The sequence below is a fragment of the Pyxicephalus adspersus genome, chromosome 1, assembly GCF_032062135.1.
Source record: "Pyxicephalus adspersus chromosome 1, UCB_Pads_2.0, whole genome shotgun sequence".
Lineage (NCBI taxonomy): Eukaryota > Metazoa > Chordata > Amphibia > Anura > Pyxicephalidae > Pyxicephalus > Pyxicephalus adspersus.
The window spans coordinates 173,709,757-173,737,547 of record NC_092858.1 but is presented as its reverse complement, the minus strand read 5'-3'; the positions used below and the strand labels follow the sequence as shown (position 1 = coordinate 173,737,547).

The 27,791-nt window shown below is 40.7% G+C and overlaps 1 protein-coding gene across 3 annotated transcripts in view; it reads right to left on the bottom strand.

The window, feature by feature from the left end:
* The window catches only part of LSAMP (limbic system associated membrane protein), a 417,986-nt gene that overhangs the window by 145,633 nt on the left and 244,562 nt on the right, over positions 1 to 27,791 (bottom strand). For all 3 annotated transcript variants that reach the window (XM_072398412.1, XM_072398411.1, XM_072398413.1), the window contains exon 3: positions 3,712 to 3,837. In XM_072398412.1, the coding sequence (XP_072254513.1) occupies positions 3,712 to 3,837 (126 nt within the window). The remainder of the gene's footprint in view (positions 1 to 3,711; positions 3,838 to 27,791) is intronic.

Genomic DNA, 27,791 nt, shown 5'->3' with positions numbered 1-27,791 from the left:
CAGTGTGTAACATGGGGAGTCATTAGAGTGTAAGCTCTTTTGTACAGCACTGTGGTATATGTCAGAGCTATATGTGTATAATAACAGTGTGTACCATGGGGAGTCATTAGAGTGTAGCTGTAACCAGACCCGGCACTCAGGTTAATGTTATAAATCAGAAAAGCCGGAGATTTCTATTTGGGGACCTAGGCAAGTCCCATGACATAAGTAATCCCCATCTGCTCAGTCACCCTTGATATTGGACATTTTTACTACAACTAGAGTCTGTTTGACATTTTCCCTGTAATAATTTATTATATCTGACATGTTTATACTACGACCAGGTATGTATAAACACTATTAGGCCTCCTATATAAGTCTCATATCTGACATTTATATAATGAATCTCAATGTGCTGGTAGCCTGCGTCACCTTGAGGACAGAATGAGGTCCCCCCTCATCTCCGGCTAACCAATAGGCACAGAGAACGCACCTTGGGTAAGGTTAGCCGTGTCCTACTTACAAAGTTCAATGCCTCAGTCAGGGGCACAATAATTGCAAGGGTCTAGGATGAGCAGCAGCTGCACGCCAACCCCATAAATTATTCACCACAGCCTGGCGGATTTCTAGGTTACGATAACAATCGCACTGGCTGGGATTCAAAGTGTTTTGCTCCGTGGCAGGGAAGAACTGTTTTCCTGACTTAAACATGAATTTCAAGTTTACAGGAGAGAGTAATCTTAGCAAAATAAAGGATAATGATCGTGCTGGCTGACATTCAACGTGTTACGTTCAGCAGTGACTAGGAATGGCGTTCAGGAGGGAAATAGGTATAGGTACAAAAAATGTAAAACTTCTCTCTAAGGATAAAAAAGCAGACAAAATGATATTTTTGTGTTGGCCCAATACAAACAAAAATAAAATAATTCTTTTTTTCACAAGATTCCTTTACTGACGCGTTTCACCCATTGCACATTGAGTTAGAGATGGAAAACTTTACAGCAGCGCAATATCAAAACTGCTTGGAGGGAGGAGATGGATCACAGTGGTGGCTGATGGCCAAGCAGATTCCACCGGGGGAGGCAACTCCTCCTGCTCCCCCCCCTATTTACCCTTTCCTTCCACAAAATTATACTAACCAGGAACCAAGGGGTTTGTTACTTCTGGAGGCCACCAGTCTTCATCTCAGTCCATGGCTGTGTATTGAAGCCTCTTAGACATCAACCCAAGACAAGGGTAGTTGAGCCTCATGGAAGTCTATGGGGCTTTTATATTAAATATGACTCTATAGAGGGGTAGTAAGGGGCTGGTCAGAGAGAGGTGGGGCCAATAACGGCAGTTTTTATTGACAATGTAAGCTTCACATACACATCAGAAAGACACTCTTTGCCCGTCTTTGGCAAAAATCTGACATATGTACAATGGACCCTACTACTGTTCATCAATACAACTATGACGGAGTGATGAACGACCAATAAGGAATGACTGCTGTTCACTCCTATAGAGAAGGGCACAGCAGGGTGCTGCTTGCTCACCCCCCCCCCTTCTCTATTCCATAGAACAGGTCGGCACTGTATGTACAGAGTTCATTCATTCACCTATCACTGGAAAGAACATAACTATCAGCTGCTCAAAGGAGCACAATGGAACCCAATTGTCAACCATGTGAATGTCATTTTATATCTCCTAACTAAAGGACAGAAGCATAAATGGCCCCTTATATTAGAGACCAACCCACCCCCTCCCGGAATTCCAAGTACGTGAAACCTTCTATTAATGATGCATTGCTGATGAACGCCTCCCAATTAGTCTTCATTTCTATTGTTTACTAAGAAGCAGCGGAGGGCATGGACCGTGAACCGTAAACAACCGGCTTCCGTCTCCCAACATGAGGACTTAATAATATCTTCATTTATGCGTGATGTCATAAATCAAAATGCCCCGGTTTCTAGGCTCCAGTGAGCGGCTTATCAATGCCATTTATCAATTATTCTCATCTTGGGAATGACAAGTTGGGCGAAATGCAGAATCGGTTGTGTTGGCACTGCGTTGGAAATAAGAAAGTGGACATTGACATAAAAAAGCGATTCAATACTGTTCAGAAGAAATATAACATGCCCATATAGGACAATTTAGTGAGTTGCAGCCCAGTATAGGTGTGAATGGCCCCCATTAGATACCAAATAGTATGAAAAAATATGCACAAGTGAATAGCAATATTGAGCATACTGAAATGTGACAGGTACTCATCCAGCGCATTATGGAAAGGAGGCCTGGGACATAAATTGGCAAAGCTGTGCATTATTTTTCTAAGAAAAATACTTATTAACAATCCACATAGTTTGACACTTTAACGACTCCTGACTACTGACTAAGAGGACCTGTAAGTCACATTAGCAACGTATTTTTCACAAACGTTCCGAGCGGCAAGATTTGGGAAATGTCAAAAGACGCATTAGCGCCAAGCCACAGGTTGATTTCATTACGATCCACACTCCCAATATGAAAGATTCAGAACTCATTACAACTGGAAATACTGATAAAAAACAACGCGAGGGATAAATAATACCGGGACCGGCTCACCGGCTTCACACTCGCATTAAGCTCCGTTTAGTAACCCTCACAGACATTTTAAAAAAATGAATTTTTAACAGTGGTAGAGGTGTAAAAGTTATAAAGGAGTCTGATACAGAAAGTTTTGGTGAATATAATACATTTTGAAAATCAGCACAGAAGTATTCCAGATGAGAATGCAACAATGTTGCAAAATATTCTAGATGTCAAAATGTCAAATTGGGTGAAACATGGGCACCATAATAATCACAAAAATATTGAGGGGGAGGGGATACTCTGCTGCCAATTACTGATATGATGCCATTAAAGAGAATCAGATTTCTTGTAAATAGAACTCCAGATTGGATTTAATTCAAAAGTCTTCCAATTAAGAGCCCTAAAGAAAGGAGAGTGTGCCAACACCAGTTGGCTCAGGTAAATTATCAACTAATATATATCAAAGTAAAAAGTTGAAGAAAAGGGAGGGGATTTTTTACTTGTAACATTATTATCGAATAAGAGCTATATTGTCACAATAGCAATAGTAAAATAGGTTATGTTCCATAAAGATATATCATACATTTGTAACTTGTTTTTCATATTATGTTGCGTTTCTTATATGCATCCTTTGTGTCATATTATATTCCAAACCAGTGTATTCCCTGAGGAAGTCAAAACGGCGAAACGCGTCCGAACTGAGACAGCTATATCCAACCAATAACACTAAATCTGTCACAGTTGTATTTATCTCTGCAGTGGAACTCTGTCTAGTATTACCGCTGGTGTTGAAATTGTACTTCTGTACAAGTTATGGGAAAATATACTTTTTTCTCTTTGCCACTAAAAAGCCCCTCTGTCTTTTTCTTTTTTTTTTTTTTACTTAAACATAAATTTTGGGGCTGTAACAAAGAGAAAATTCTGTCCATCACCGCTCTCTCTATATATATATTCAACAAACCAATTACTTGACTTTTTATGAATTAAGTTACTTCAACTTACAAAGAGTAATCAGTGCTAATTGCAAACAACTGTTCTAACAACTTATCTGAACTTGTCCATATTCACTACACAAAGCAGCACTTTAAGGCAACATGAAGTGAATTAAATCATGTTAATAAAATTATTGACAAAAGTCCACTCCCAACACAGTCCATAAGTACAAAAAAATGTTAAAATGACCTGTGGGGTTGAGGTGCCTCCAGGTGATGATGGGGTCAGGGCGCCCGTTGGCAATGCACACCAGAGTCACGTTGCTGCCTTCGTTCACAGTGATGTCTGCGGAGATGTTGGAGATCTTTGGTGGAACTGTGGAAGGAACATACACATGGCAAAAGAGAGTTAGCAATGTCCGTGCCAACATTAAATTATACATTTAAAGGACATAGAAAATAAGTATTTGGGAAATGTTTAACTGATAAGATTAGGTAATGCACATCCAATGCTCTTATGGTTCTTCCCAATGGTGATAACATATTTCATTGGATGACATACCTTGTACCCCTACATATATTTTGGGCTACTAGGTACCCACACTTCATTGACAGCTCTCTCCTGTAATACATATGAAGTATGACTCCAGCTGAGATGAGATTAGATATCATTTTAATTGTAAGCAAAACCCCACAACCACATTCCATTTAAAAAAAAAAATGTGAAAAAAATAATGTAAAGTCTACCTAATTTTTGCACACCAATAAAAGGTCATTCATTAATATAAAAAGACTTGCTAACCAAAAATAAAGTTTATTTCTATCTCGGATCTAGATTATTACGTCAAGGGTCAAATCGTCCACTAATGTAAAGCCATATCAGTCACGATCACCCAATGATGTTTACACTCCCTTTGCTAATAAATAGATCCTTAGTTTGGTAATGCAGAGTGAATATTATTATAAACAGTATTTATATATTAAGTGGGGGTTGCAGCTGATAAACAGATACGGACAGTGACACAGGAGGAAGAGAGAACCCTGCCCCAAAGAGCTTACAATCTAGGAGGAAAGGGATGTATCACACAATCTAGGAGGAGGGGGATACAGAATGCTGAGTAAGTAGCGGGGTAAGAGACAGAAGAGGACGGGTGGCCAAGTTTTAAAAGATGGGTTTCGAGGGCTCTTTTAAATGAGCAGAAAGTAGGAGCAAGCAGAATAAGACAAAGAAGTCCATTCCAGAGAGTTGGGGCAGCTCTAGAGAAGTCTTGGAGCCGTGTGTGTGATGTGGTTATGAGTTAGGAAGTCATTAGTAGGTTATTGGAGGAGCAAAGCCACATGGAAAGACCCTCTACCTGCTATACTGTTTTTTTTTTCAATGGTACACAATAATTTTGGACACCAGTTTACCTATTACCCCTTTATATTAGACATAAAGGTTCACTTTCCATAGGCTTTAATGGGATTTTACAGATTTTGGCAGTTTTGATTTTATTGACACACAATTTTGTTAAAGCAACAGAAAAGTCCACATTAAGTTCACCTTCTCTCTTAATGTATATTCCATCTCTGCAGAATATTTCCTAACGCCACTGAAGTGTTATGATGTACTCGATGTCTTGGATTATTAAAAGAGAAAAAGGCTGCAGCCACTGCTACTTCGGTTCTGGCAGCCTGAAGAGCTCTTATCCAAAGTATTATAAAACAAGCATTTTCCTGTTTATTATATCCAAATCCCCAGAATGGCGGAGAGACAGCAAGAGCAAACATTACCTAACATCCATACTGGTGAGGGAGCAGGCTGTGTCTTACCTAAGAACCGCGAGTAACTTTATATAACCCTGACCTTTGTGTAGCCGATTGCTGTAGATTACTCATGAGACAGAGAATAAGAAAACCTATTTCATTTCAAAGGTCAAAGTCGCCCTTTTTTATACTGTATTTATTGGACTACAGAGAGACTTGCCGTTTGTCCACCAAGTGCAGTCTCCAAGTATTCACTGCTTTAAGGAATCTTCACTTTCCAGCCCAATCATTTCCAAATAAACCCTAAGTCTGAGCTGATGAGAAATATATTTATTGTGTTCCTTATGATGGCAGAACTCAATATCAATGCAATGAGTTAATACTTACCCTAATCTAGTCTAGTCTAACCCTAGTCTTCCTCCATAATGGTTCCTATAATGATCACCAGTCCTACCAAAGCCACTCTTTGGATGCCATTTTCAGCTTCTCTCCAAACATGTTCAGTGGTCCAGAATATTTTACACATGGTCCACATGCTTTTCCTGGATGAACAATACCTGGCATCATTCAACCGATTTTATAGGGTGCCAATGATCAACCCACTGTCGATGTTATTTCAAGAAGCATTGGCTTGCATGAAACAGAAGAGCACCATGTCTTTGAAGTTACTGTCCTTTACAACATTGGATAAGAACTTGTGAAGTCATCAGATTTCACTGAAGACCAATGGAAGGAAGGTATATAAAATGTAAAGACAGTAAGGGAGAGAAATAGGGTAAAGGGGCTCTAAGTTAAAGTGGGGTCAATATACTGAAAAGATGGGATTTAAGTCTTAAGTTAAAGATCCTCATTCAGCTCACTGCTAACCTTTAACCCAAGCATTGCTCAAATGTCACAAATGATGCTCGAACATGTCACGCAACTCAAGTATGGCGGTACTAATTAGCAAACAATGTACGAAGAAGAGCTGAGAGCTGTCTCCTTTGTGATCACCAATAAATCTTCCGCCTTTCTTCCTCGAAAAGTTTTCACTCTCCCGCCTTCACATTAGGATTCAGTAGAGTGGTCTTCCTCTCTATTGACTTCCCACAGTTTATCTAGTGTCCACCGGCTCCGAAGAGTTGCAGCAGAAACAGATAATTGCCTTTCCTTATGTTTGGACAGAACTCTCACTCTTATTTTTTTTAAAACCCTCAGAAGTCTTACCTTGAAGATGTCAATGTACTTTACTGTTCAGCTATGAATCGCCTTTCCTGCTGTCCCCTCCATTCATCAAACAGTAAATGGTAACTTTCTGACTACAAAGTTTAATAAAAGACTCTAGTCCAAAAAAAGAGAAAGTGGATATCAGTTTAAAAAGAAAGCTGGATACAAAATGTGGCTTCTCTTCTTATGTGAGGCATGGAACTGTACCTCTGATATACTGTAATTATTAATAGGAGGCTTCTTACATGCATGAAGGATTTTTTTAATGCCGCCTGTGTTCCTTACTGCCGTCCATTGTTTGTTTTTACATAATGTGCGGAAAACTGTATGGACAATCATGAGCATTTTCATTGTTGAAGATCTCCTAACTTGTTCTGAAGAAGCAGTTACATTTGCCGCGAAACGCGTCAACTGATTTAACACCACTCTTGGTGTCTACACAGGAGATTGGATGTACTATGTATACAAAAAATGTATGCAGCTGCTACTATCATTGTTGCTATTTTGTAGATGAATAAAGGTTTTATTGGTTTATACTGGATTCTAATTGGCCTTAAAAGTCCCACTATTGTGTGTTTTTGTTCAAAGTACAGCTGGATACAAAACACTAATAGTGATTGGTAAAGGGATTTCCAATAGCCGGAGTCATGATTTTAAGTCTTTTTTATTGCATGGTATCTGGTATTCTTGTTGGCAGAGAGTGCTAAATGACTAATTCAGATGGATCGAAAAGGGAAGGTGGCTCCAATTTTAAGAATTAGGCTAAAACTAATTAATGGATGGTACCTAAATTGCAAAAATTGTGGGATGTTTGGAGCAGTGTTTTATAAAAAATATTCTCCAATTTTTTAGAAAAACAACTATTTATGTTGAAAAAAACTCCAAAATGACCAAACTTCCATATGCTCCTTTTTTGTTCCATTTTGCCCCCTCTGATTTACTATATTGGAAAATTTCAATGGTTTTTAAGCCCATGTTCAGTTTCCACCATGCTCGCCTTCCTTTTTTCCATGGTTTGCCCTTTCCTTCTGCTAGCATTTGGAGGCTCTCAACTTTTTTTATGGCTTGCTATTGCAGTGACCTTCAGCTCCTGACCCTTCAGTTTGCCACTGTGCCATGTTTGTTCCTGCATTGACTCCTACCTTAGGATTGCTGTTGTTGTCATGCACGGAGAGACAGGGCCACTGTGTGGTGTGAGCCCTGAGAATGGCCAAGGTGCAGAGTCTAAGCAGTAACCAGGTCTTCTCCAGAGCCTCTGATGGTGAGGATGTTGGGCCGCTGGTTACTGCCAGGTTGCGGTCCTTGGGCACACCAAGGTGGGCAAAACATGGTACCAAATGACAACGCAGAAGTATAGTCAGGGAAAGCTGGGGTTGAAGCAGACAGCAAGCAAGAGAGGTCAGGTCAACAGCCAGGGATCCAGGAGACAGACATCACAGGAAACAGGGAACACAGGAGACACTGGAAGCAACAGGAGGCACAGGTGACACAGGGATATCCACAGACAGACAGGAACACAGAAACTGCACAGAGAAGTTGACTGGGAACCAACCGGCTGGACAACGAAGGGTTAACACAGGAGCTGGACACCAAAAACACTGGATTAGGCAACAGGTTTACAGGAACTAGCTCACAGGGGCACAGAACATGAAGACTTGTTGCACAAACACAGAGTGCAGTGTGTGAGCTAGCTAAATAACCAGGGCTGGTCAAGAGGCTATTTTCTGATTGGCCAGCAGATTGAATGGAATTGATAAAGCTTAGAAACAGAGGCACGCCCAGCGTCAGAACGGCCCACATGCGTAGGAGAGAGATGCCTGTGCTTCAGGGAGGAAGAGGTAAGTGTGACAGTTGTCTTACTTTGTATGTTCAGTCCCCCCCATTATGTTAGTTGTTTTTTGAAACCTTAATAAAAAATAATTTTCAATAAAAGATTTACCTACCTGCCACTTATTGGTGGCCATTGGTGCTTATCGGTGGCCAATACATTTTAGCTTGGAAAAAAAAGAAATTTTGCCTGGGACAGCCAGGAGTCTCCTTAATATTAAGGCTAAAAAGCAATAGGATGAAAAGATGCAAGGATATTCCAACCTGCTCCTTTGCTAAATGGTAAACATTTCTTAATGAAGCAGTGAAACGGTTGATTTCAAGTTTAGCAGTGGTGCCTATGAAAAACTTTATGTTATTCTGGACACCACCAAAGATCCTCACAAAGTTTGTGAGAGATTTTGCCCAACAGCAAGGAAAATAAGCCAACCAGGTGCACAAGAGGTGGGTTAGATCTGTCTACTGAAGAACAATAGCTCCTCGAGGGAAGTGAAGAAACAAGAGAAAGTACACAACGAGCCCAAGAATTAGATTTTGGAAGAGTGAGGTGACCAGAGAACGGCGATAACAATATACAAAAAATATCCTAAGCCCGGCAAGAGGGCCAAGTACAAAAAACTTGTTGGGATCTGGACTCAAATCGACTCAAAAAATGACAACACTACTTACAATGGAATCACAAGTTCTTATGTTTTTATGTATTATGTACAACTGGGGTTTTCCTGTATAATATTCCAGACCCTTTATACCAATAAAGGTATATTTATTGTCTATTTAGTAAGGGGTTGGGAACCCATTTTTAGATACAACAGAACTAATTCTATGTTAGTACTTCTTCACTCCCTAGAAGTTGCCTTTTTATTTCTCATTTTTTAATCTGTTTTTGTTCTCCTATTTTTCCAGAAGGCTTCTTTTTCAGCTTGCATGGCCCAGGCTTGTCTCTTGGGCTTCCGATGAAAATCACCCCTTTCATTTCTTCTCTCTCGTTTTTGCTGCTTCGGCTTTTGGATCCTTGTGTAGTCAGAAATGAAACAAGATCACATCCTGCTTTAGTTGTTGCAGTGTAAACAGAACGGTGCCCTCCCTTTCCAGATATTTGTGCTAGGTTTGTATTTTTTTTTTGACTGGCTCCTGACAGTCTGTGTCATGGTAGATGCAGAAGAAGGCTCGCCACAAAACAAATATATATAAGAAATTGATTTCACAACACCGCTATTAGATAAAAAGTCATTTGGGTATGCTCCAGCAGAATGCAAATCTACAGATTAATGTACTCCTAAAGCAAACTCTAGCTGGTTTGTGCATAATATTTCTAATAGTAGTAGGTCATATTTACTTGGACTTGTCCTTGTAATGTTGAATGTGTTTCATAGCTTGTCCTACCTACTTCTACAGCTCTAAAGAGTAGTGTTGGTGTTCGAATTCGGGTTGTCCTTATATTCGACCCGAAAATGGCTGTTCGAATTCAAGTAAACCCGACCCGAAAAAAACAAGATTCGACTGAAAAAATTTGGATACAAATTGTAAAAAAATGTGTTAAAAAAAATAAATGTTAATGTTGAGTGTTTGTGTTTATTTAACTATTTTTTTTTTCACAGGTTATCCTACAATGACATGACACCTCTTACTCTGTAACACACTTTCCAGCACAGAAATATTATGATACATTGGTTACATTTTTCTTTTATACACTGCGAGAAAAATGTAACAAATATATCATATTACTGTGCATGTTACAGAGTAAAGCTACGTACACACGTCAGATTTTTATCGCCCGATAATCGGCATCGGCCAATTATCGGGCGAAAATCTGCCGTGTGTACAGTCGGTGTCGTCCATCGTCCGGACGACCGACCTGCCGGATCCACGGACGATGGACGACAGCTGATCCTAATGAAAGGGAAGGGGAGAGCGCGCAGCAGGGTGCCGCTCCGTCACTCTCCCCCTCCCCTCTCCATAGAGCATGAACGGTGCTGTATGTACAGCACCGTTCATGCATCGTGCACTCCCTTGTCGTTGGAAAGGATCGTGAAAGATCCTTTCCAACGACAAAAATTGCAAGTGTGTACGCAGCTTAAGAGATAGTTGCTGGCAGGGCATCTTCTCAATGATTGCAGCAGAGTCAGCAATCATTGAGAAGAGTGTGCGATCCCCGGGGCACTACAGGTTAATTAACATGTAATGCCCTAGGGATCATATTGGAACTGCAGAGTTTATCTGCAGTTCAGTTCCCACGGTCACATGACCGTGGGAACTTTGCAGTCACAGCTGTGACTGCAGGCGATCCCCGGGCACTAGAGGTAGAATGGGGACAAGTTTCCCTATTCATCACATCTAGTGCCCTGTGTTCTTGGATAGAAAAACTCTATCCAAGAATACATACTACTAGTACAGTGCAGCAACAGCAATCAGGATCGGTGCTGCAGCCCTGTAGTATGTGTTCCTGGATAGAGTTTCTCTATAAAAGTACATAGGACTCCCTGTGGTATTGGATAGAGAAACTCTATCCAAGAACACATACAGCTAGTAAAGAATCTGATTGCTCTTGCAGTCCCTAATAGTCCCTAAAAATAACCCGAATTCTCCCATCATTGACTTCAATGGTGTTCGAATTCGGCATTTGATCACCTGAACAATATCTCACTATTCGATCGAATAGCTGTCGAATCGAATGGTAAGATATTTGACCAACACTACTAAAGAGAACCAAGAAAATCCCCAATATTCATATCTTTATATATACATTTATATCCAATCATCACATATGGACAAGGCAGATGTTTATCCATGAATAAGAAAATGTCTGCCCACGAACAGGATGGGAGGAGTGAAAGTTGTAAAACCCTTCTTTTAGTTGCATGTTCTTTTTCTTAGGCTCCCTTTATGTTCAGAGGCCATTGAAGCCTCCCAGTTTAACTTTAGTTTTACATTTTTTAAATGTAAACATTTTTAGATGGACAAAATAGTAATAATAACTTTGTTACTAATTTGTCAATCTAAAATAATTGTATTTCAAAAGATTACTTGAGAGGCCCTCTAACTAAGTTAAAATAGCTGTCAAAAGCCCCATTGGGGATATTTACCCCTTTTTGTCCATATGACCATAGGCAGAATGCGAAGGGAAATCCAACACTTGTAGTTGGCATAAGAGTAATAGGTAAGGCTCTCTAGAGGAAGTTAAAGTAAACTGCTTGGCCTGACCTGATTACTATTATATTTTCCTTGTACAATTTTGGGTTTAGTAGGGTTTTAAGGGACACACATAGCTGCATAGTAACCATACCATACATAACCGTACTAACCACAGTAATAGTGATGACCATTTCACAACAGGGAGAGCTTTCAAACAACAGACAATTTTCATCGCCAATTTGACAACAGAGCTGACACTTAGAGCATTTTGTGACATGGTGAACCTTTACCACTTGCACCTATGATGAAGTAGATTCACCCCATACAATAGATTGCTATGGGCTGTGTTGTCTGCATCGGTATAAGGGGTCTAAAAAAATCAAAACACCCTTACAACTGTTTATGGGGATTCCATCCCCTGCATTGGAGTCAATTTCTAAAGATATATAGCCTGTTACAGTTAGCAAAGTAAATTATTTCCACGCGTGAGATTTTTCTTAGCTTAGTAAATGACAAGAAGTTATGTGGCCTTCACTCATCTAATTATGTACAAAGAAAATACTTTACTTTAGATTCCATTGCATGTGATTAGGTAATCATTGCAAAGTAAATATTCACTATATTAACTAAGCTAAGTGAATTAGCCTCTGCTTGTGATAATCCACCTTGGCAAAGGGGGCAGCATAAATTCCTCAATAATTCAGCCTCAATATCTAACATTATTAGAAGACTAGTAGCAGAATGGACAATTTACAAAGTTAAAAAGTTAATATAATAAGAATACATTGCACCAATCCGGAACGACGACCTAATATTCTCTAATTTCATGCCCTAAAATGCCCCACTGCGCCCACCAATGTAGAAATGGAAGCTTTTCGTCCCCTAAGGATTTCTAATCATACACAGACACCAGTGTAATTATAAAGTTCACCATGTTCACCGCTGTAGGCTAAATGTCTTTAATATTTTAAATTATTCAAAGTATTACCATTGTTTTTTTTATCATATTTTCATTGGCATAATGTTCTGTGTGGTTTTACTTTTTTTCTTTTTTTTGCTTTTACATTTATTAGATTTCCATTCCCCTTTGTGCCAGGTTAAAAGAACTGATTATAAGGAGGTTTATAAGCATTTAGGTCGGGCGGAAGATGATGAGTTGGTTGCGTGCAGATGGCATCTTTTGCTGAGCAACGCTGTGTTAAAGGTTATGAAATAATGGAATATGAAGCTGGGTCATTTCCACACGCAAGTGGACCAAAGGAGGTAATAAATAAAGTCCTCTTCTCCCCACCCCCACTTTATGTGTTTTTCAGGGGAATAGAAGAGAACAATGTTTAATGGAAAACTGCAGAGAAGTAAAAAGTAGATTTCTGTGTGCACTTTTTGTTCTGGATGCATTAAGTAATGTTCTGTGATATTTGCAGATAATGGCACCAGAGCTTTCAATCCAGCAAGGAATATTCACTAGCAGTTCAGAACAATGCATAGGTGAAGAACAGCTATTCTTATCCATGATTCTTTGAAACCCTACGGTTCCTTCAAAGGTTGTTAAGGTTCCTTGAGCTTGGGCTGATTCACCTTCCATCTGCCATAGTGCCTGCATAGTTGTGGCTCCAACAACACTTGGTAGGGCTAGAAGATGACATCAATGATATTTATACCTGGCTGTAAAGGTGGAATTCTGACTGATTAAGGAACTCTCTTCCCTGATCTGTAATTATTCTTAGCTGGGGTTCCCTAAGATACAAAAATTATTTCAAGTGTTCTTTTAGGGTCAAAATTGGACAATTCTTGAATTTTTTTCCAGGATTAAGGGCCAATATTAATGAGGTTTGGACTTTTGGTGATGACATTGACCTTAGGCAATTCAGAATTCTTTGGCAGTTGCTTCTATATATAGTTTTATGGAAGTGGAAAAACCACTTGATAGTTGAATCCAGAACTAAAACAGGGGAGTTAGAAGACGTTAGAGGACATGACAGGGTGCTGAGGGAGGTGGAATTGAGAGGTGTAAAGGAAGGTGGGTAGGAGCAGGGAAGAGCAGAATGACGTGGAGATTAGTTGGGAAGATGTAAGGGGCAGAGTTCTGTGAGGAAGAAAGATGCCCATCCTCCCTGCCTGGAATTAGGGGGGTGGTTTGGGTAATGGGTTTAGAGATGGTCTTGGTGGTTAATGGTCCATGAAGGTGGTGTTGTAGAGAGTATTGTTTTAGTGGTTGAATGGACCCATCTGAAGTATTATAACTCTGAGATTTAAAAACGAGGGTCGAGAGGCTGAATGTTTTCGATATCGTTCCCGAGTCGGTGGGTTGGGGCTGGGAGCAGTGAGTAGAACTGGTGGCAGACCTCATGTTTTATGCTGATGGTGGTCAGTGCTTTCAAGGACCTGTAACACCAATGCCCAAGGTTGGGTAACTGGCAACATTTGGGGGGTTGTCATTGGAATGTATAGTTATGTTATGGTGATGTGCTGCTAAAGCCATTTAACCCACACTTAATGTCGTACATTTATTCAGGAGATAAAGATAGATAAAAATCTGAGCTCCCAAGTCATGCTCAAAAACTAGTCAGAGCCTCTACTACATAGATTTGATAGGTCCGATTTATGATGATGATTTGGGCTACAGTATGGTTGAAATTGGGTTGTGCAACAGGTCAACGGTCCCGGGCACCGGGACACCTCAAACCAATCAAAATACTGTGGCAGGCATTTAAGTGAGCTTTGCCTGCAAACCTCAATGAACTGAAGCAAGATTGTAAAGAAGAGTTGGCCAAAATTCCTGCACAATCATGTGAGAGACTGATGATGTCGTTTGGGCAACAATGACTTTAAGTTATCCCAGCCAAAGGTGATCCTACAAAATTCTGGATAAAGGAGTGTACTTAGGTTTTCACAGATCTTCTATTTTGGATTCATTTTTAAATCATTTTAGAACCCTCTAAGAACCAGATGATTTTTTATTTTTTCCTGTAAAACCATATGAATCAAAGAGGGTGTATTTTCTTTTTATCATGCCTGTAGGCACTGTAGGTGGTACTTTAGGGTGGGAGATCCTTAAACTGACACTGCCTGGAATTAGAAGAATATCTGTTCCTGCTTCTGCATGGCCATTTTACATTTTAATGTGCAATGTGCATATTATTTTTAGGGGAACAGAAAGATATACTACCACATCTGAATAGAATATGAAAAAATAATGAATAGGTATGGAAGAAAGAAAAGCCTTTGATTTAAACCTTGTCTTTATTTACACTCAGATCATCTACCAAGTAGCTCAGCTTTTTCTCATTTCTTTCCCATTGATGCAACGCATTTTAATAATGCTTGAGATTTACATCTACTTTTCAAGCATGGCTGTGAGGAAGTGTTCTCAGAAATTCTGCACAAGGCAGTGAAACGCGTCGGTGTACATGGGTTTCATTGTAATGCAAAGGACAGGTTTGCAGTCTTGTCCTTTCCTCTAATTACTGAATATGTTTCCAGCCCTTCCCCGAGGACGACACAGCTTGGGCTCCTGAAATCTTTCATACAAATAAAATACAAAACCTAATAAATGGCTTCAATATTGCAAAACTATCCAGCCGAAGTAAAGTGCGAATTGACGTCAGTGCTGTCTACTAACACGTTTTTCTTTGCAGGCTGGGTAAAGTGAGTTAAAGCATATCTAAACAGAAAAACATAAATGTAATAAATCGGTGACTGTATTTGTTTTCTTTTTATAGTCTTGAGTTTAGATATACGTTAAAACATGCTTTGCGAAATGCATCATTTGACCATAGCGGGTAAGCATTTATCCAGTAGGATATGTTTAGGGCTTGCTGAAAAGAGCGAACTTCATTATCTAACCATTGCAGAGGACATATGAGACATGACTTTACTTTGCCTCTCATTGAATCAGATTGTTCCGTTTCAGTGAAGGAATAAATGAATAATCTATTTTGTGTGCATTGGGGTTTGTCCTTCTCGATCTCTGGTTTTAACTAGTGCTTTCCAAATAAATAATATTAAGGAAGAAGTTTCTTTTTATTCTAAAGCATAGAATAGTAGGTCCTCCCTTACATTATAGGGTAGTTTTCTGCATCTCATTCTATGAAGGGCCCAGGGGACTGGACAGTTTTAGTTTTTTTTAGATTATAGGAGGGTTAGACCAGTGGAGATCAATTTGATCAATTGATCGATTTGATATTTTGATATATTCCCCAAGAGTTGGTCAGAGACTACAGGATAGTTTCAAGAAATGGTTGGAGAATGCAGGAGTGCTACAAGACATGGTCAGAGACTACAGGATAGCTTTAGAAGATGGTCAGAGATGAAAGAAGTGCAAGAGATGGTCAGAGGCTAATGGAATTCTACAAAAGATTGTCAGAGACTACAAGGCAGCTTCAGGAGATTGTCAGTGATTATAGAAATGTTGCAAAAGATGGTCAGAGACTACAGAATTGGTACAAAAGATGGTCAAGAACTACTAGAACACTACAATTAATAGCCAGGGACTATAGGACCACTTTCAGAGATGGCCAAAGACTACACTAGTTCTATATGAGTTTGTCAGAGACTACAGGTTAGCTTTAAGAGAAAGTCAGTGATAAAATAAGTGTTATAGGGGATGGCCAGAGACTATTAGAATGCTACAAGAGATGGTCAGAGACTAGGGGATAGCTTAATGAGATTGTCAGAGATTACAGAAGTGTTACATGAGATGGTCAGAGACTTCTAGAAGGGATGACCAGAGACTAAAGCAAAGCCTCCAGAGATGATGAGAAATCACAGGATAGCTTCAGAAGATAGTGAAGGATAAAAGAAGTGTTATAAAAGATAGACAAAGACTATTAGAATGCTACAAGAGATAGTCAGAGACTATGATATAGCTTCATGAGATTTTCAGATATTACAAAAAGATGGCCACAAAAGAGGGTCAGAAGCTACAGAATTGGTACAAGAGATGGTCACACTACTCGAATACTGGACTTCTAGAAGAGATGACCAGAGACTATAGTATACAGTATATTAAAGGATTTACTGCTGGACATGGCTAAGTATTCACCCTGTGCCCCGGGATTAGACCATCTGTCAAGTTTTTATTGTTGTCTGCATCCCAACTTCTATCTCTTCTGGTGACCATCAGTGGATTGACAGATCAGTGAAAAAAACCTACATGAGCTGTTTTGCTAAGTAAAGGATGCATTGGTTTTTTCGGCCAGTCTTTAGTCCAGACATCAAGGCCAAACAGTACAGGCAGGCCCAAGACCCCACTTTTATCCTTTAGTAAAACATCAACCAGCCTCACATTAAGTGCAGAGTTCTGGCTAAAGCTTCTGAATGAGGGCAAAAATACAGGACACCTAAATGAGCCCTAACCAGCATTTGCCAAGCAGCCTGCAAAGCCTTCTTCTTCTTTCCTTTCTTTTTTTTTATTTTAAGGTTATGATTAAATACTGTGGATATTTTATTTCCTTTCTGTTCCCGACCTTTTAGATAATACAAATTACAGACTAAGCAAAGAGCGGAGATAAAATAATACAAACTGTGTTTACTCCGATCTCATGAATAAACCAAGAGGAAAAAAAAAGAACATTTTCTCTTAATCATTGAATCTCTAAGTCAAATAAAAGCTGTCATCGGACAAGTTCCATATGTCGGGAATCTGCTTTTCTACTACACCGAGACAAGGTGTCGGCAGAAAATATAATCCAACGGAGAGAACATAGACATTTGCATGAGATTATTTTATATTTCTATTTTTATCCACAACAGCAGACTGTGTATTGTAATACAATCACCATGATGACAGACTGGTACCCCATCTGTGAAACGCGTAGGGTAATATATGCAAAACAGAAAAGGAAAGAAAACTGGCACAGTAGGTTGGATATGAAATAGGGGTGCAGTGATGCTGTTAGGGGGTTCTGATTGTTTATACATCACTAACACTGCAGGATGATGCACACTGATGTGTTTTACAAATGATGATACATAAACTTTTAACTATTCAGTGTCTCAGCTCCAATATATTCAGATTGCTGAGGCTTCATTTACTGTTCAGTGATGTAAATATTTAACAATGGGCATAAATGGGCCACATAAGACAGCAAGCTCCCATGGGCCAACATGCAAACGTCCATAATGTAAGTGACATTTCAACAAATGAATGATTATCCATTGACGGTTTGCACATTTTTGCAAAGTTTCACTAACATGACAGCTGTTTGGAAGTCCTGCAATTAAAAAAAATGGTCCTCTTTCATAACAATAAAATATGTTGGCAAAGCCATTTGTAGTGTCAGTTGGAAGTCCATGTGATAGTAACATTCCAGGAGTATATCTGGGGGAAAGGGGAGAAGCATTGTCGCCCCCATAACAAAAGTGACTGAATAAGACCACCATGCCAGGATCCATGCTAGGATCACCAAGAGATATTTTATTGAAAGCAAATTTACCCTTAATAAAAATGACATAACATATTACATGTACTGCTCATGGCAGGTGATGCAGGATTACCAGGGGTGTGGAGTCTAAGTGTCGTCTAGTCTTCACCAAAGCACCCGCAAGGGAGAATGGGCCGGTGACCCTAATGGCCACTGGTCTCCTTTGCTGCGTGGAGCACACCAGGTCACGGCCCCCAGGCTCCCTCCACCAGGGGGGAGGAACCAGATCCTTGAACCAGGGAGGTAAAAATACAGCTAGCAACCAATAGCAGGACAGGGTTGGAACCAGGAACTACTGTGCTCATTGGCTTGTGTGCATTTCCTGAAATTATCATCAGCTGAGAACAGCCTCAGAGAAAGTGCAGGGAATGCTAAAAAAGACACATCTTTGCACAACTAAAGGGAAGCTGAGGATGCAGCAGGCTGCTGGACAGATGATCTGCAGGCAGAGTGATAACACAGGGTACGCTGCTTGTAAATAACGTAACTCCACATACCAGTATGTTATTGGAATGTGGGAGAAAACTGGAGCTCTCAGAGGCAACCCATGCAAGATGGAGGGTAATATATAAATGCCCTCCAGATAGTGTGCTGATTAGGAATGGAACCTGGAATGCTTTAAGCAGAACTAGAATTCCATTTTTAGGAATACAGGGTGGGATTTTATGTCAATGTAAGGAGCTTAAAGGGGTCTGTCTGCAAAGGGGCAACTGAGATGTTAAGCATGCTAGGGGCATTTCCAAAAAATAGCACTGGGGCCCATACATGTGTAGCTAGAAGACCACCCGGAGTGGTGCCCAGTTAAGGGAGGGGGGCAGGTCCAAATACTACATCAGGGACCAAAGGTCTGTAGCTACATCACTGGCAATCAGCTGAAGACACATGAACAAACTCCTGGACTATACGTGTTTACAACCCACTGCTGCCAGACACAACCTATATGTCCTTGGCAGCAAAAGAATTAAAATGATCCGCTGCTTACTATATAGCAGCAGACACTGTGGAAAAAGTCAACCTCAAAATTCACAAAACAGGCACTAATATCCACTAATGTTACATCTCCCCACTTTTTTTCTCTGGAGGTTGGTACTTGGCAGCATGTCAGCCTCCAATGCACACACAGCAGATGCTATATACAAGTTATTACCTTTCTTTGAAAAACAAATGACTCCACAATACATGCAGCTACAGCGGTCAGATTGTTTTACATTTTTCTTATTTCCTTTGCCAACTATAATACTTTAATGTTCATAGGTCACAGGTGCTCTCTAGATACCTAATACACAAATTAAAACATACTTTGATGCATTGTAAAGTATATAGCGTTTGAAACAATTCATGACCCATTGAGAGAAATAACTAAGCAGCTTCCTTTTTATCTCTGCAATATTTTTAGCTATTAAAATATGATGAAAATGTCAATATTAGTTAGTATCCAGATTAGGCTTGTAAAAGCTTTGAGAAAACAAAGGCACCATTATACACCTTTTGGATTCAGGGAATCTTTGCTGCAATGAAATAGGCTTATGGCATGGCGGGCAGATGTCTTCAGCAAGTGACATGTAGCAGACTGTATATCAAGATTTTAAGATTGGGTTTAAGTTTTTTTGTAACAGATAAATTGGCCAATTCCTGGCTATGAACTGGATTTCACCTTTCATGAATTAAACGTCTCAATTAACTTTTGGGCAAAGTATTACAGTTGGAATACTTTAGAATAGCCTGTGCTGTGCTAGTATTGTGCGGGCAATGTCTTTGCCCTATTTGTGAAAGCAGAAGTCTATCTGCAGAGGAACAACACACTTTTTTGTTGGGACAATAGGCCTGATTTATTAAAGCTTTCAAAGGCAGGAGAGGATACACTTTCATCAGTGAAGCTGGGGGATCCAGAAAACCTGAAATGGATTTGGTCAATGATTCAAAACATTTGCTAGCAAATAGCAATTGATTTTTAAAAATCTATTCCAGGTTCTGCACCCAGATTCACTGATTAAAGTGTATCTAGCATTGGAGAGCCTTAATAAATCAGGCCCAATGAGCAAAGGTCATGTTTTCTGCTGACTGTGGGGCAACATGCAGACCTAGGGTCCCAGGTTCAAATCTTGTCCAGGACAACTGGAAGGAGTTTGAATTTCCTCCCCCTGTTTCTGTGGGTTTTTCTACCAAATCCCAAAACCATGCCGGTAGGTCAACTGACTTCCCCTAAAAAGTAATGGTAATGACATAAGACTGTGGTGTGGACATGGAATGGAAGGACAATTCATGATATGACTATGGACTTTGCAAAGCACTGCAGAGTATGCTGGCACTATATAAATTCAGGACAATGATAATAATAATTGGAGAGCATTAGCTTTATTTTCACATGGGTGAGTCAGAACAGAAAGGCCACTGCTTCCACAAGAACAAGGAATGTCTTCATTCAATATACATTAACTTGACAACGCAAAGGCAATAGGAAGCCCCAAAAGCTCCAAAGAATTCAGAATCTGTTTTTTTGGAAGGGAGTACCCACTATTGAAGATTTCTGGAAGCCCACCAAAGCACCACCTACTGTATTATTCAACTTCACTGATTGAAGGTTAATTCATGACTGTGTCCTAGAGCCAGACCCTAAAGACAAGACTAGATTTCTTTGGTCAGGAAGGATCGAGTGGCCTGGAAAGAACCCTGACTTCAACCCACTTAAAAATTTTGGGATGAACTGGAACACAAATTGTGGGCCAGGTATTCCCACCAGACATCAGTATCTGACCCCACAAATCTCCTTTTGGATGAATTTCACCCTGAAATCCAGTGGGAATGCCCATTGTTTTGGAATAGAAGATCCATCAAACTCATATAAATGTAAAGTTGGTTGTCCCCAAGCTCCCAGGAGTCTTGCATTATAGCAGGGAGATCTCACTGTGGAAGTGCACTCATTTATGCCACCTATTATATTATTACATTTCCCTTTTTCATAGGTTCCCTATTTTTATAAAGCAGGTTTATATAGGTGTTGGATATGGGCGGCGTTCGGGGTTTCTGACCCTTTTGCAGCAATGAGGGTCGGGCGCTTTAAACTTCACTTTTGCTGATCGGTGAAAATAGTTCACTTTATAGAAAATTTTACCAACCATCTGCCAGAAATGCCTAGTCATTCTTCATATATTTAATTCCAGAAGAATTTCCTGTTTTATTAAAGAAATTGTCAGGAGTAATTCGGGCTGCATGCCCCCGTACCATTAGTCTTACTTTGCTGATATGAAACGTATAGTTTAATTTTATTAATGCATTGTGGGAAGAATTGAAAGGAATTGAGCGAAGCATTTATTAGACATGACAGAGGCTGAGAAAAGACATTGTGAGCTCTGAATTACAGCAAACTATTAGACCTTAAAATACTGCGAGACAATAAGTGTAATATAGACGCTGCCAAATATTTTATGTCTTATACCTATTGGAAGAGAAGGCCAAGAGAAAGGACAACATAACACTTATAACACTGCAGATATCTGGTATATGAGGGATTATTATGTACATTTTTCTAATTAGTCTGCGCATATATTGAGCTATTACATGGGACTTTGCAGAGAATATTGAACTATTCACCTTAGTCCAGCTGCACAAAAGTCTGCAATGTCCCTAACAAAGTCATAGCCACATAAAATACAGACAGTTTAACGGTTGTCAATTAACCGGCATGTTTTGGTTTGTTGAAGCCAAATCGCCTTTAAACCCTCCTCCTTCCATCAATCCCCATATCCCAATTTTCCCACATGGTCATGTGGTTAGCAGGTTGCTTCAGTGATGGTCCCCAGTGGTGCATAAAAGTGGACCTGGGAAGGTTATATGTTCTATCATGACTGTGTCCTTGTGCCCAAGACCATCTCCTTGAAGATGTGGTTAGATGTCCTGTGGTAGGAACCAAGTGGCCTTCACAGAGCCTTGACCTAAACCCTACTCAACAGCTTTGCCATTAACTGGAACACCAGTTATGGACCAGGTCTTCTCATCCAACATTAGTTCCTGATCTCACGAATACTCCCAAAAATTCCCAAGTGACCAAAAACAGAATCTGGATTTTTGGAATGGAGATTCCACAGTATGCTCGAAGTTCAGCCCAACAAACCTCTACCTACTATATGACTAGCATTGTTGTGTCCTTGTGCACAAAGCCACATGACTGGATTTCTTTGGTGTGGATCAAATAACCTACATAAAGCCTTGACTTCAACTCTACTAGAACACCAATTGTGGGCAAAATCTCCCCATCAGACTTCAGGATTTGACCTCACAAATCTTCTTTTGGTTGAATAGACACAAATTACCAAGGACAAAAATCAAAATCCAAAATCAAATGGGAATGTCCATCATTTTGGAATAGAAGGTCCATAAAGCTCAAACAGATGTGATGACTGTTTCCAAACTCTCAGGTGGCCAAGATCTTAAATTATAGGCCAGGTCTTCTCATTCACCACCTTACAAGTGTGGAGGCTGTGATAACCACAAAGATGCCTATTATGATGCTCTTGATTTTGGAATAGAAGACCAACAGTGAAATGGTTGGTTGTCCTTTAGCCATATGTTGCACCAAGGACCTTCATCTACCTGGATGTCCACATAATCCTATCTAAAGCTATCCTAAAAGTGTGGAGGCTGTTATAGCCACAGTGCCCTTGGTTTTGGAATGGAAGACCAACAAAGTCATATGGAGGGATAGTTAGTTGTCCTTCAACCAGACAATGTAGCTGTTGGGAGACGACCTTCTGGCCAACAATCCTGGGTAGTGTCCCACAGCAGTAGAGCACACCTGGCCTATTCCCTCCATTGGCGACACTCACAGCAGCACCTACAGCAGCAGAGGAGTTCTTTCAACTAGTGCTCTGCGGCTTGCAGCATCCTTGTTTCTCTTTAGCTGTGTTTTTGCTCCTGGCATCCCCTGCACAGCTGAAGGGGATTTGGATCTGTGCTGCAGCTGATTACCAGAATGGTTCCTGATCAACCCCATACTACCATTGGCTGCTGGGTTCTTATAGCCTCTCTGCTCTCAGATTCCAGTGCCTGTTGTAGTGTTCAGCTGGGTAATCTGTGCTGGAGAGATTCTCGTGTTAGTTACTGTTGCTGACCATGGCTTGTTCCTGACCCATCGATTATACACAGCCTGGACCAACCTCTACCTTGGACTTGACTCTGCTTATGCTCACTCACTCTTACCTCATTTGGTAGACTGTTCTCTTGTGCTGCTTTATCTGTGAGCCCCTGATCTGCTGCCAGCCCTTCCCCCAGACACCATCCTTTGCACATTAAGTCGCGGGGCATCTGAGTGCTGGGGGATGTAACCAGTCTCCCAAGGCTAAGCCAGGGCTTGCTAAAGTTGGTGCCTAGTGAATACTGGTGCTGACTAGGGCCTTACAGTAGCAAGGACCTTCATCTACCTGGATATCTACAAAATCTTTTGGAAAGCTATCTTAGAAGTGTGGAGGCTGTTACAGCCACAAAAAGACCTACCATGAGTGCCCTTGGTTTTGGAATGGAAAGCCAACAAGGCCATATGGTGGGATAGTTTTTTGTCCTTCAGCCATATATTGTAGCAAGGACATCTTCATCTGGATGACTACATGCTTTGGCCATGCAGTTTGATTTCTACCAACGTAGAGCTGTTGTGGGGTCCTGTGACCCACCATGACTTCTTCAGGGTAGTTGGCTGTTTCCAAATCTCATCACATCCTAATGGATGCCAAATGTTGAGTTCATAAATCATTTAAAGCAAGAGACTTATGAGAGTTTTAATTAAATTTAAGCTAATTAGAAAAAAAAAAACTGCAAGGATCAGATTTGTTTTCCGAGGAAAGTTTCAGCGCAGATAGGGTTTCTCTTCCAGCAACTCTTGGCAAAGGAGCAAGCACAACAAACTGCTGCGTAAACACCAAATAAAATGACTCTCCTTCCATCCCTCCGATGTCCAAATGAAAATGCCGCAAGAACGGCGGCGAATTTAGCGTGAACTCTGATTGAACCGGAGTCCAGGGGCACGCTCACCTACATCGACTGCCAAGTCCGACGCGGAGAGCATGTAGTAAATAATTCAATTATAAGGCAAAATACACTTTATTTTCACATTGCCAGATTTTACTAGTACGAAGGAGCTTTGTCAGCTTTAATGAAATAATCTTCTCTCCGCTCTGCCTGCAAACAATCCTATTTTCCGGCTGCTTTTCATCTCGCCGGCGTTCCGGCTACCTGGTGTTAGTGTGAGTAATTTTACCCTCTGGGACTGTACTATTAATGCGATGACGATCCCTGCAGCGTTTCAGATCTGCAGCCTAGCATGTCACACAGAAGGGGACACTTCATAGGAATGCTAATTAACAAAATATTGGCCGCATGTGTTTGGAGTTAGCACCAAAAAGAGAACTAATTTGATACATATTTAGTGGAAAAAATGACTGCAGTGCAATGCTTTGCGGGTCTGCCTCCTGCAATGGGAAGCTCATGAGTCTGCTACACAGCAGGTTTCTGGGGCCTGTAGGTACAACCAATGTGAAGGCACACAGGTTAGATATGATAATTTTATATTTAAATTGACTCGGGGGGCCAGTCTACCTAGAACCTTTTTGCTCGCCTGCACCCCATTGGCCCCCAAGCTAAACTTTTGCAGTTGCATGTCTGTATCCCCCCAAAGGGACCATCAGCTAAGTGCAACAGTCACAAGGACCTGCTACGTGCACCTAGAAAAAAACAACTGCGGTCAGCAGTTTACAAGCATTTCCTAATGTTGGGTATGTAGGATAACACCTGACATAATAAGATAAACATTAATGACAATGTTATTTGCACTGCTTTTCTGCCACTAGATGCCCTCAGTTTGATGGCCTGCACCATACAACCTACTTTCTCAAAGCCCAGGTCATTCTGGACCTGCGCCAAAGTCTGTGAATAAACAGTGTAAGAAAAAGAAGCAGAAAGAGGTGGATTCTTCTTGACAGTACACAAACTAATTGGCCCTTTATACTCTATGCTTTATGCTCCAGCCAACACCTCTAAACCCCTAGCATTGTTGGAGCATTTCCAGACCCATGGTAAACCATAACGTTGTGCTGGGCGGATCCAAAGTGTAAAAATTTGCTTTTGGTAGTGCAGTTGCTTTTGAAAGAACCAAACTGGAGCCATAGCTGCATTTAAATGTGCTACCTGCAGTTCTGCTCCTGGATGCACTACAACAGATTTCTATGCATTCGGAAACGGCCAACTGCACAGTATTGCATTGCATGGCCTTAACATGAAAAAAATTAACTGCCTTTAGTGTGTCACTTTATTCATCTGATATGGGGCTTTTGGGCTTTCATTTACTTCTAATTAAAAAGGGGCTACAAGAAGAATATAGGGGTCTATGTATAATTAAATGCATGTGATATTCACCAAACATGTTCTGCTGAAGAATAGATCACTACTATTGACAACACATACACACAGAAGATTCTAGACAATGTTTTGTGAATGTCAGATTCACCTTTATCAGACCTCTATTTTCCAACATGCCACTGTAGTGCCCGTAAAACCCAAACTAGCCATTAGGTGGCAGTAAAGGGCAAATATCTCCCCTATTTGTTTTACTGAAAATTGTGTGATAAAAAGTATCAAATAGAGAAAAATAATAATAAAAAAATAACCCACAGAGCTCCATTTTAACAAATCCATACTTATTGCTTTCAAAAATAATTCTATAATTTTAATAACATGGATCCTTCCTTCCACATCAGTCAGCAGTTCTGGTGTTTCGCTTGTAATTTTGTTACTTTTTAAAGGTTATTCAGTTTGGATTGGGGTATTCTCTGGAGGGAAAGCTGTAGGGATGGTACATAGAAAGCTGAAACTGCTGTCTGTTGGTTGCATAATATACAATTTTTTTTTCTTTTCAGCCACATATTTTTTTTTGTACCCGTAAGTGATTAAGGAGGGGGCCCAGAGAGTGTATACAGACCTTTCAAGCTATGATGTACTTACCTGCATAGATTGCAATTAACAGATAAGATGAATTTAAAGTGCGGAATGCAATAGTTTAATTACCTGTTGATTCTGACTTTTTTATCTGTTTTTCCCCACTCCTTTAACAGGTTAAAAACGCTATTTGCCCTGCCTACAAGGTGACAACCCTGCTCGCTATGTATATACCATGTTGACAGCCGGTTACAGGAAATAAAAAAATAACTGATTCACAGGAAGGATGAACAATTAAACAACTATGTTACAGGGGACTAAACAAAAGCAATTGTGGTTCTTTTCAAGGACTTGTAGGTAAAATTACCGTGAAGGTAAACAGGTCAAACATGACAATTTGTAATTAAACCAACTCAAGAGCCCAACCTATGTGCTTCTTCATTGCACTCCTGCACTTCATTGGCTCTCAAGCTAAAGTTTCGTGGTTGCTGACAGTCGCAGTTCTGTATCCTACCACAGGGGGCACCAGTCAAGCGCAACAGTCACAAAGACTTGCTCAGTGCAACAGCGGTGGTCAGCAGTCTAATGTTGGGTGAGAAGTAGGGATGAGCGAGCAAAATTTTTAATTTAAAACTCGCAGCGAATCAGGCCTCAAATCACCCGCGTGCCTCCAATCAGCTGTGACCGCAGGTTTGCACAGTCACTGGGCTGTACTTATCAATTACATCATCAAATACAGCCCGGTGACCGTGAGCACTGAACTCAGATGAACTCCCAATGGAGAAACTACATTGAGAGTTCATCTGGAATTCGCCTGCAGTCACAGCTGATTGGAGGCACTCTTGTGCCTCCAATCAGCTGTGACCGCAGGTTTTCATGCTCCTCGGGCTGTACTTATTAATGTAAGTACAGCCTGGTGACCGTGGGAACTGAACTTAGAGGAACTCTCAATGGAGAAACTCCATTGGGAGTTCATCTGGAGTTCGCCTGCAGTCACAGCTGATTGGAGGCATGCAGGTTCCCATGCTCCCCGCTTGTCAATGATAAGTACAGCCCAGGGAGCATGGGAACCTGCACTTCAACAGAATTCGCAAAATTGGTTTGCTGAAACTTCGCGGACCCATCCGAAGTTCGAGGAATTTTGTGCGAGAATGTCAGAAGCATTCTCTCTCATCCCTAATGGGTTGTATAGGATCTGACAAAATTAGATAAAAATGAATAAATCATCAATTCTCTTTGGCTTTTGGATGGCCATTGATGATGTGTGTTCTGTACGGGGCGCCTGGCTCTACCATGCATGGCATATCCTCCAATATGGGCCAGGGTTTCATCTCATGCCTGACGTCCATGTACCGGGAAGGAAATGCATTATACGTTGGGTTGGACTGAGCACACTGAACCTCTTCTATGAATATAGCACACTGCTTCCTCTGCTACTGCTGTTGCAGTACTGCTCTGTACCCGGAATTCTTATAGACATTCAAATTCCTGGATGAATTATCTGAAGTTTCTTATGCTGAGTACCCAACCCTGCAACCTTACACCCCCAAATACTTACCTTCAATTGTGGGACAATATTTGCAGGACAGGCTGACCCTATTATTAAGTCATGTTACCAAGTCTCTACACTCCCCTGAGGATAAATTTAGGAACATGCGTTTCTGCTATGGCTATGGAGTCACCGGAACGTAAAAACTTCCTAAGAACCCCGAGACCACTTGAGCACCACAGACAGAGACAACTGCACCGGCACGTCTAAACAAAACCGGGAATTTATCACATCCATGGCAGTGTTAGTTCTCCCTTTTATGAGACTAACAGCGATCACTTTCCATGGGAGCCTGGGACCTACAAGGCCGGCATCTCTCCATTTCCAGGATGTCTGTGATGATACGACAAGACAGAAGCATCCAACCTTTCCTCGCAACACACAATGTAAAGTGGATGGGGAGAGAACACATTTTACTTGGACGACGGCCGCCGCTAATGGTGAAGTTTTGCAGAGGCCTGGAAGAGCACTGAAGCGTAAAGAGAAGGATGGCAATCCACCGGGCCGCCATCTCCCAGCACCAAA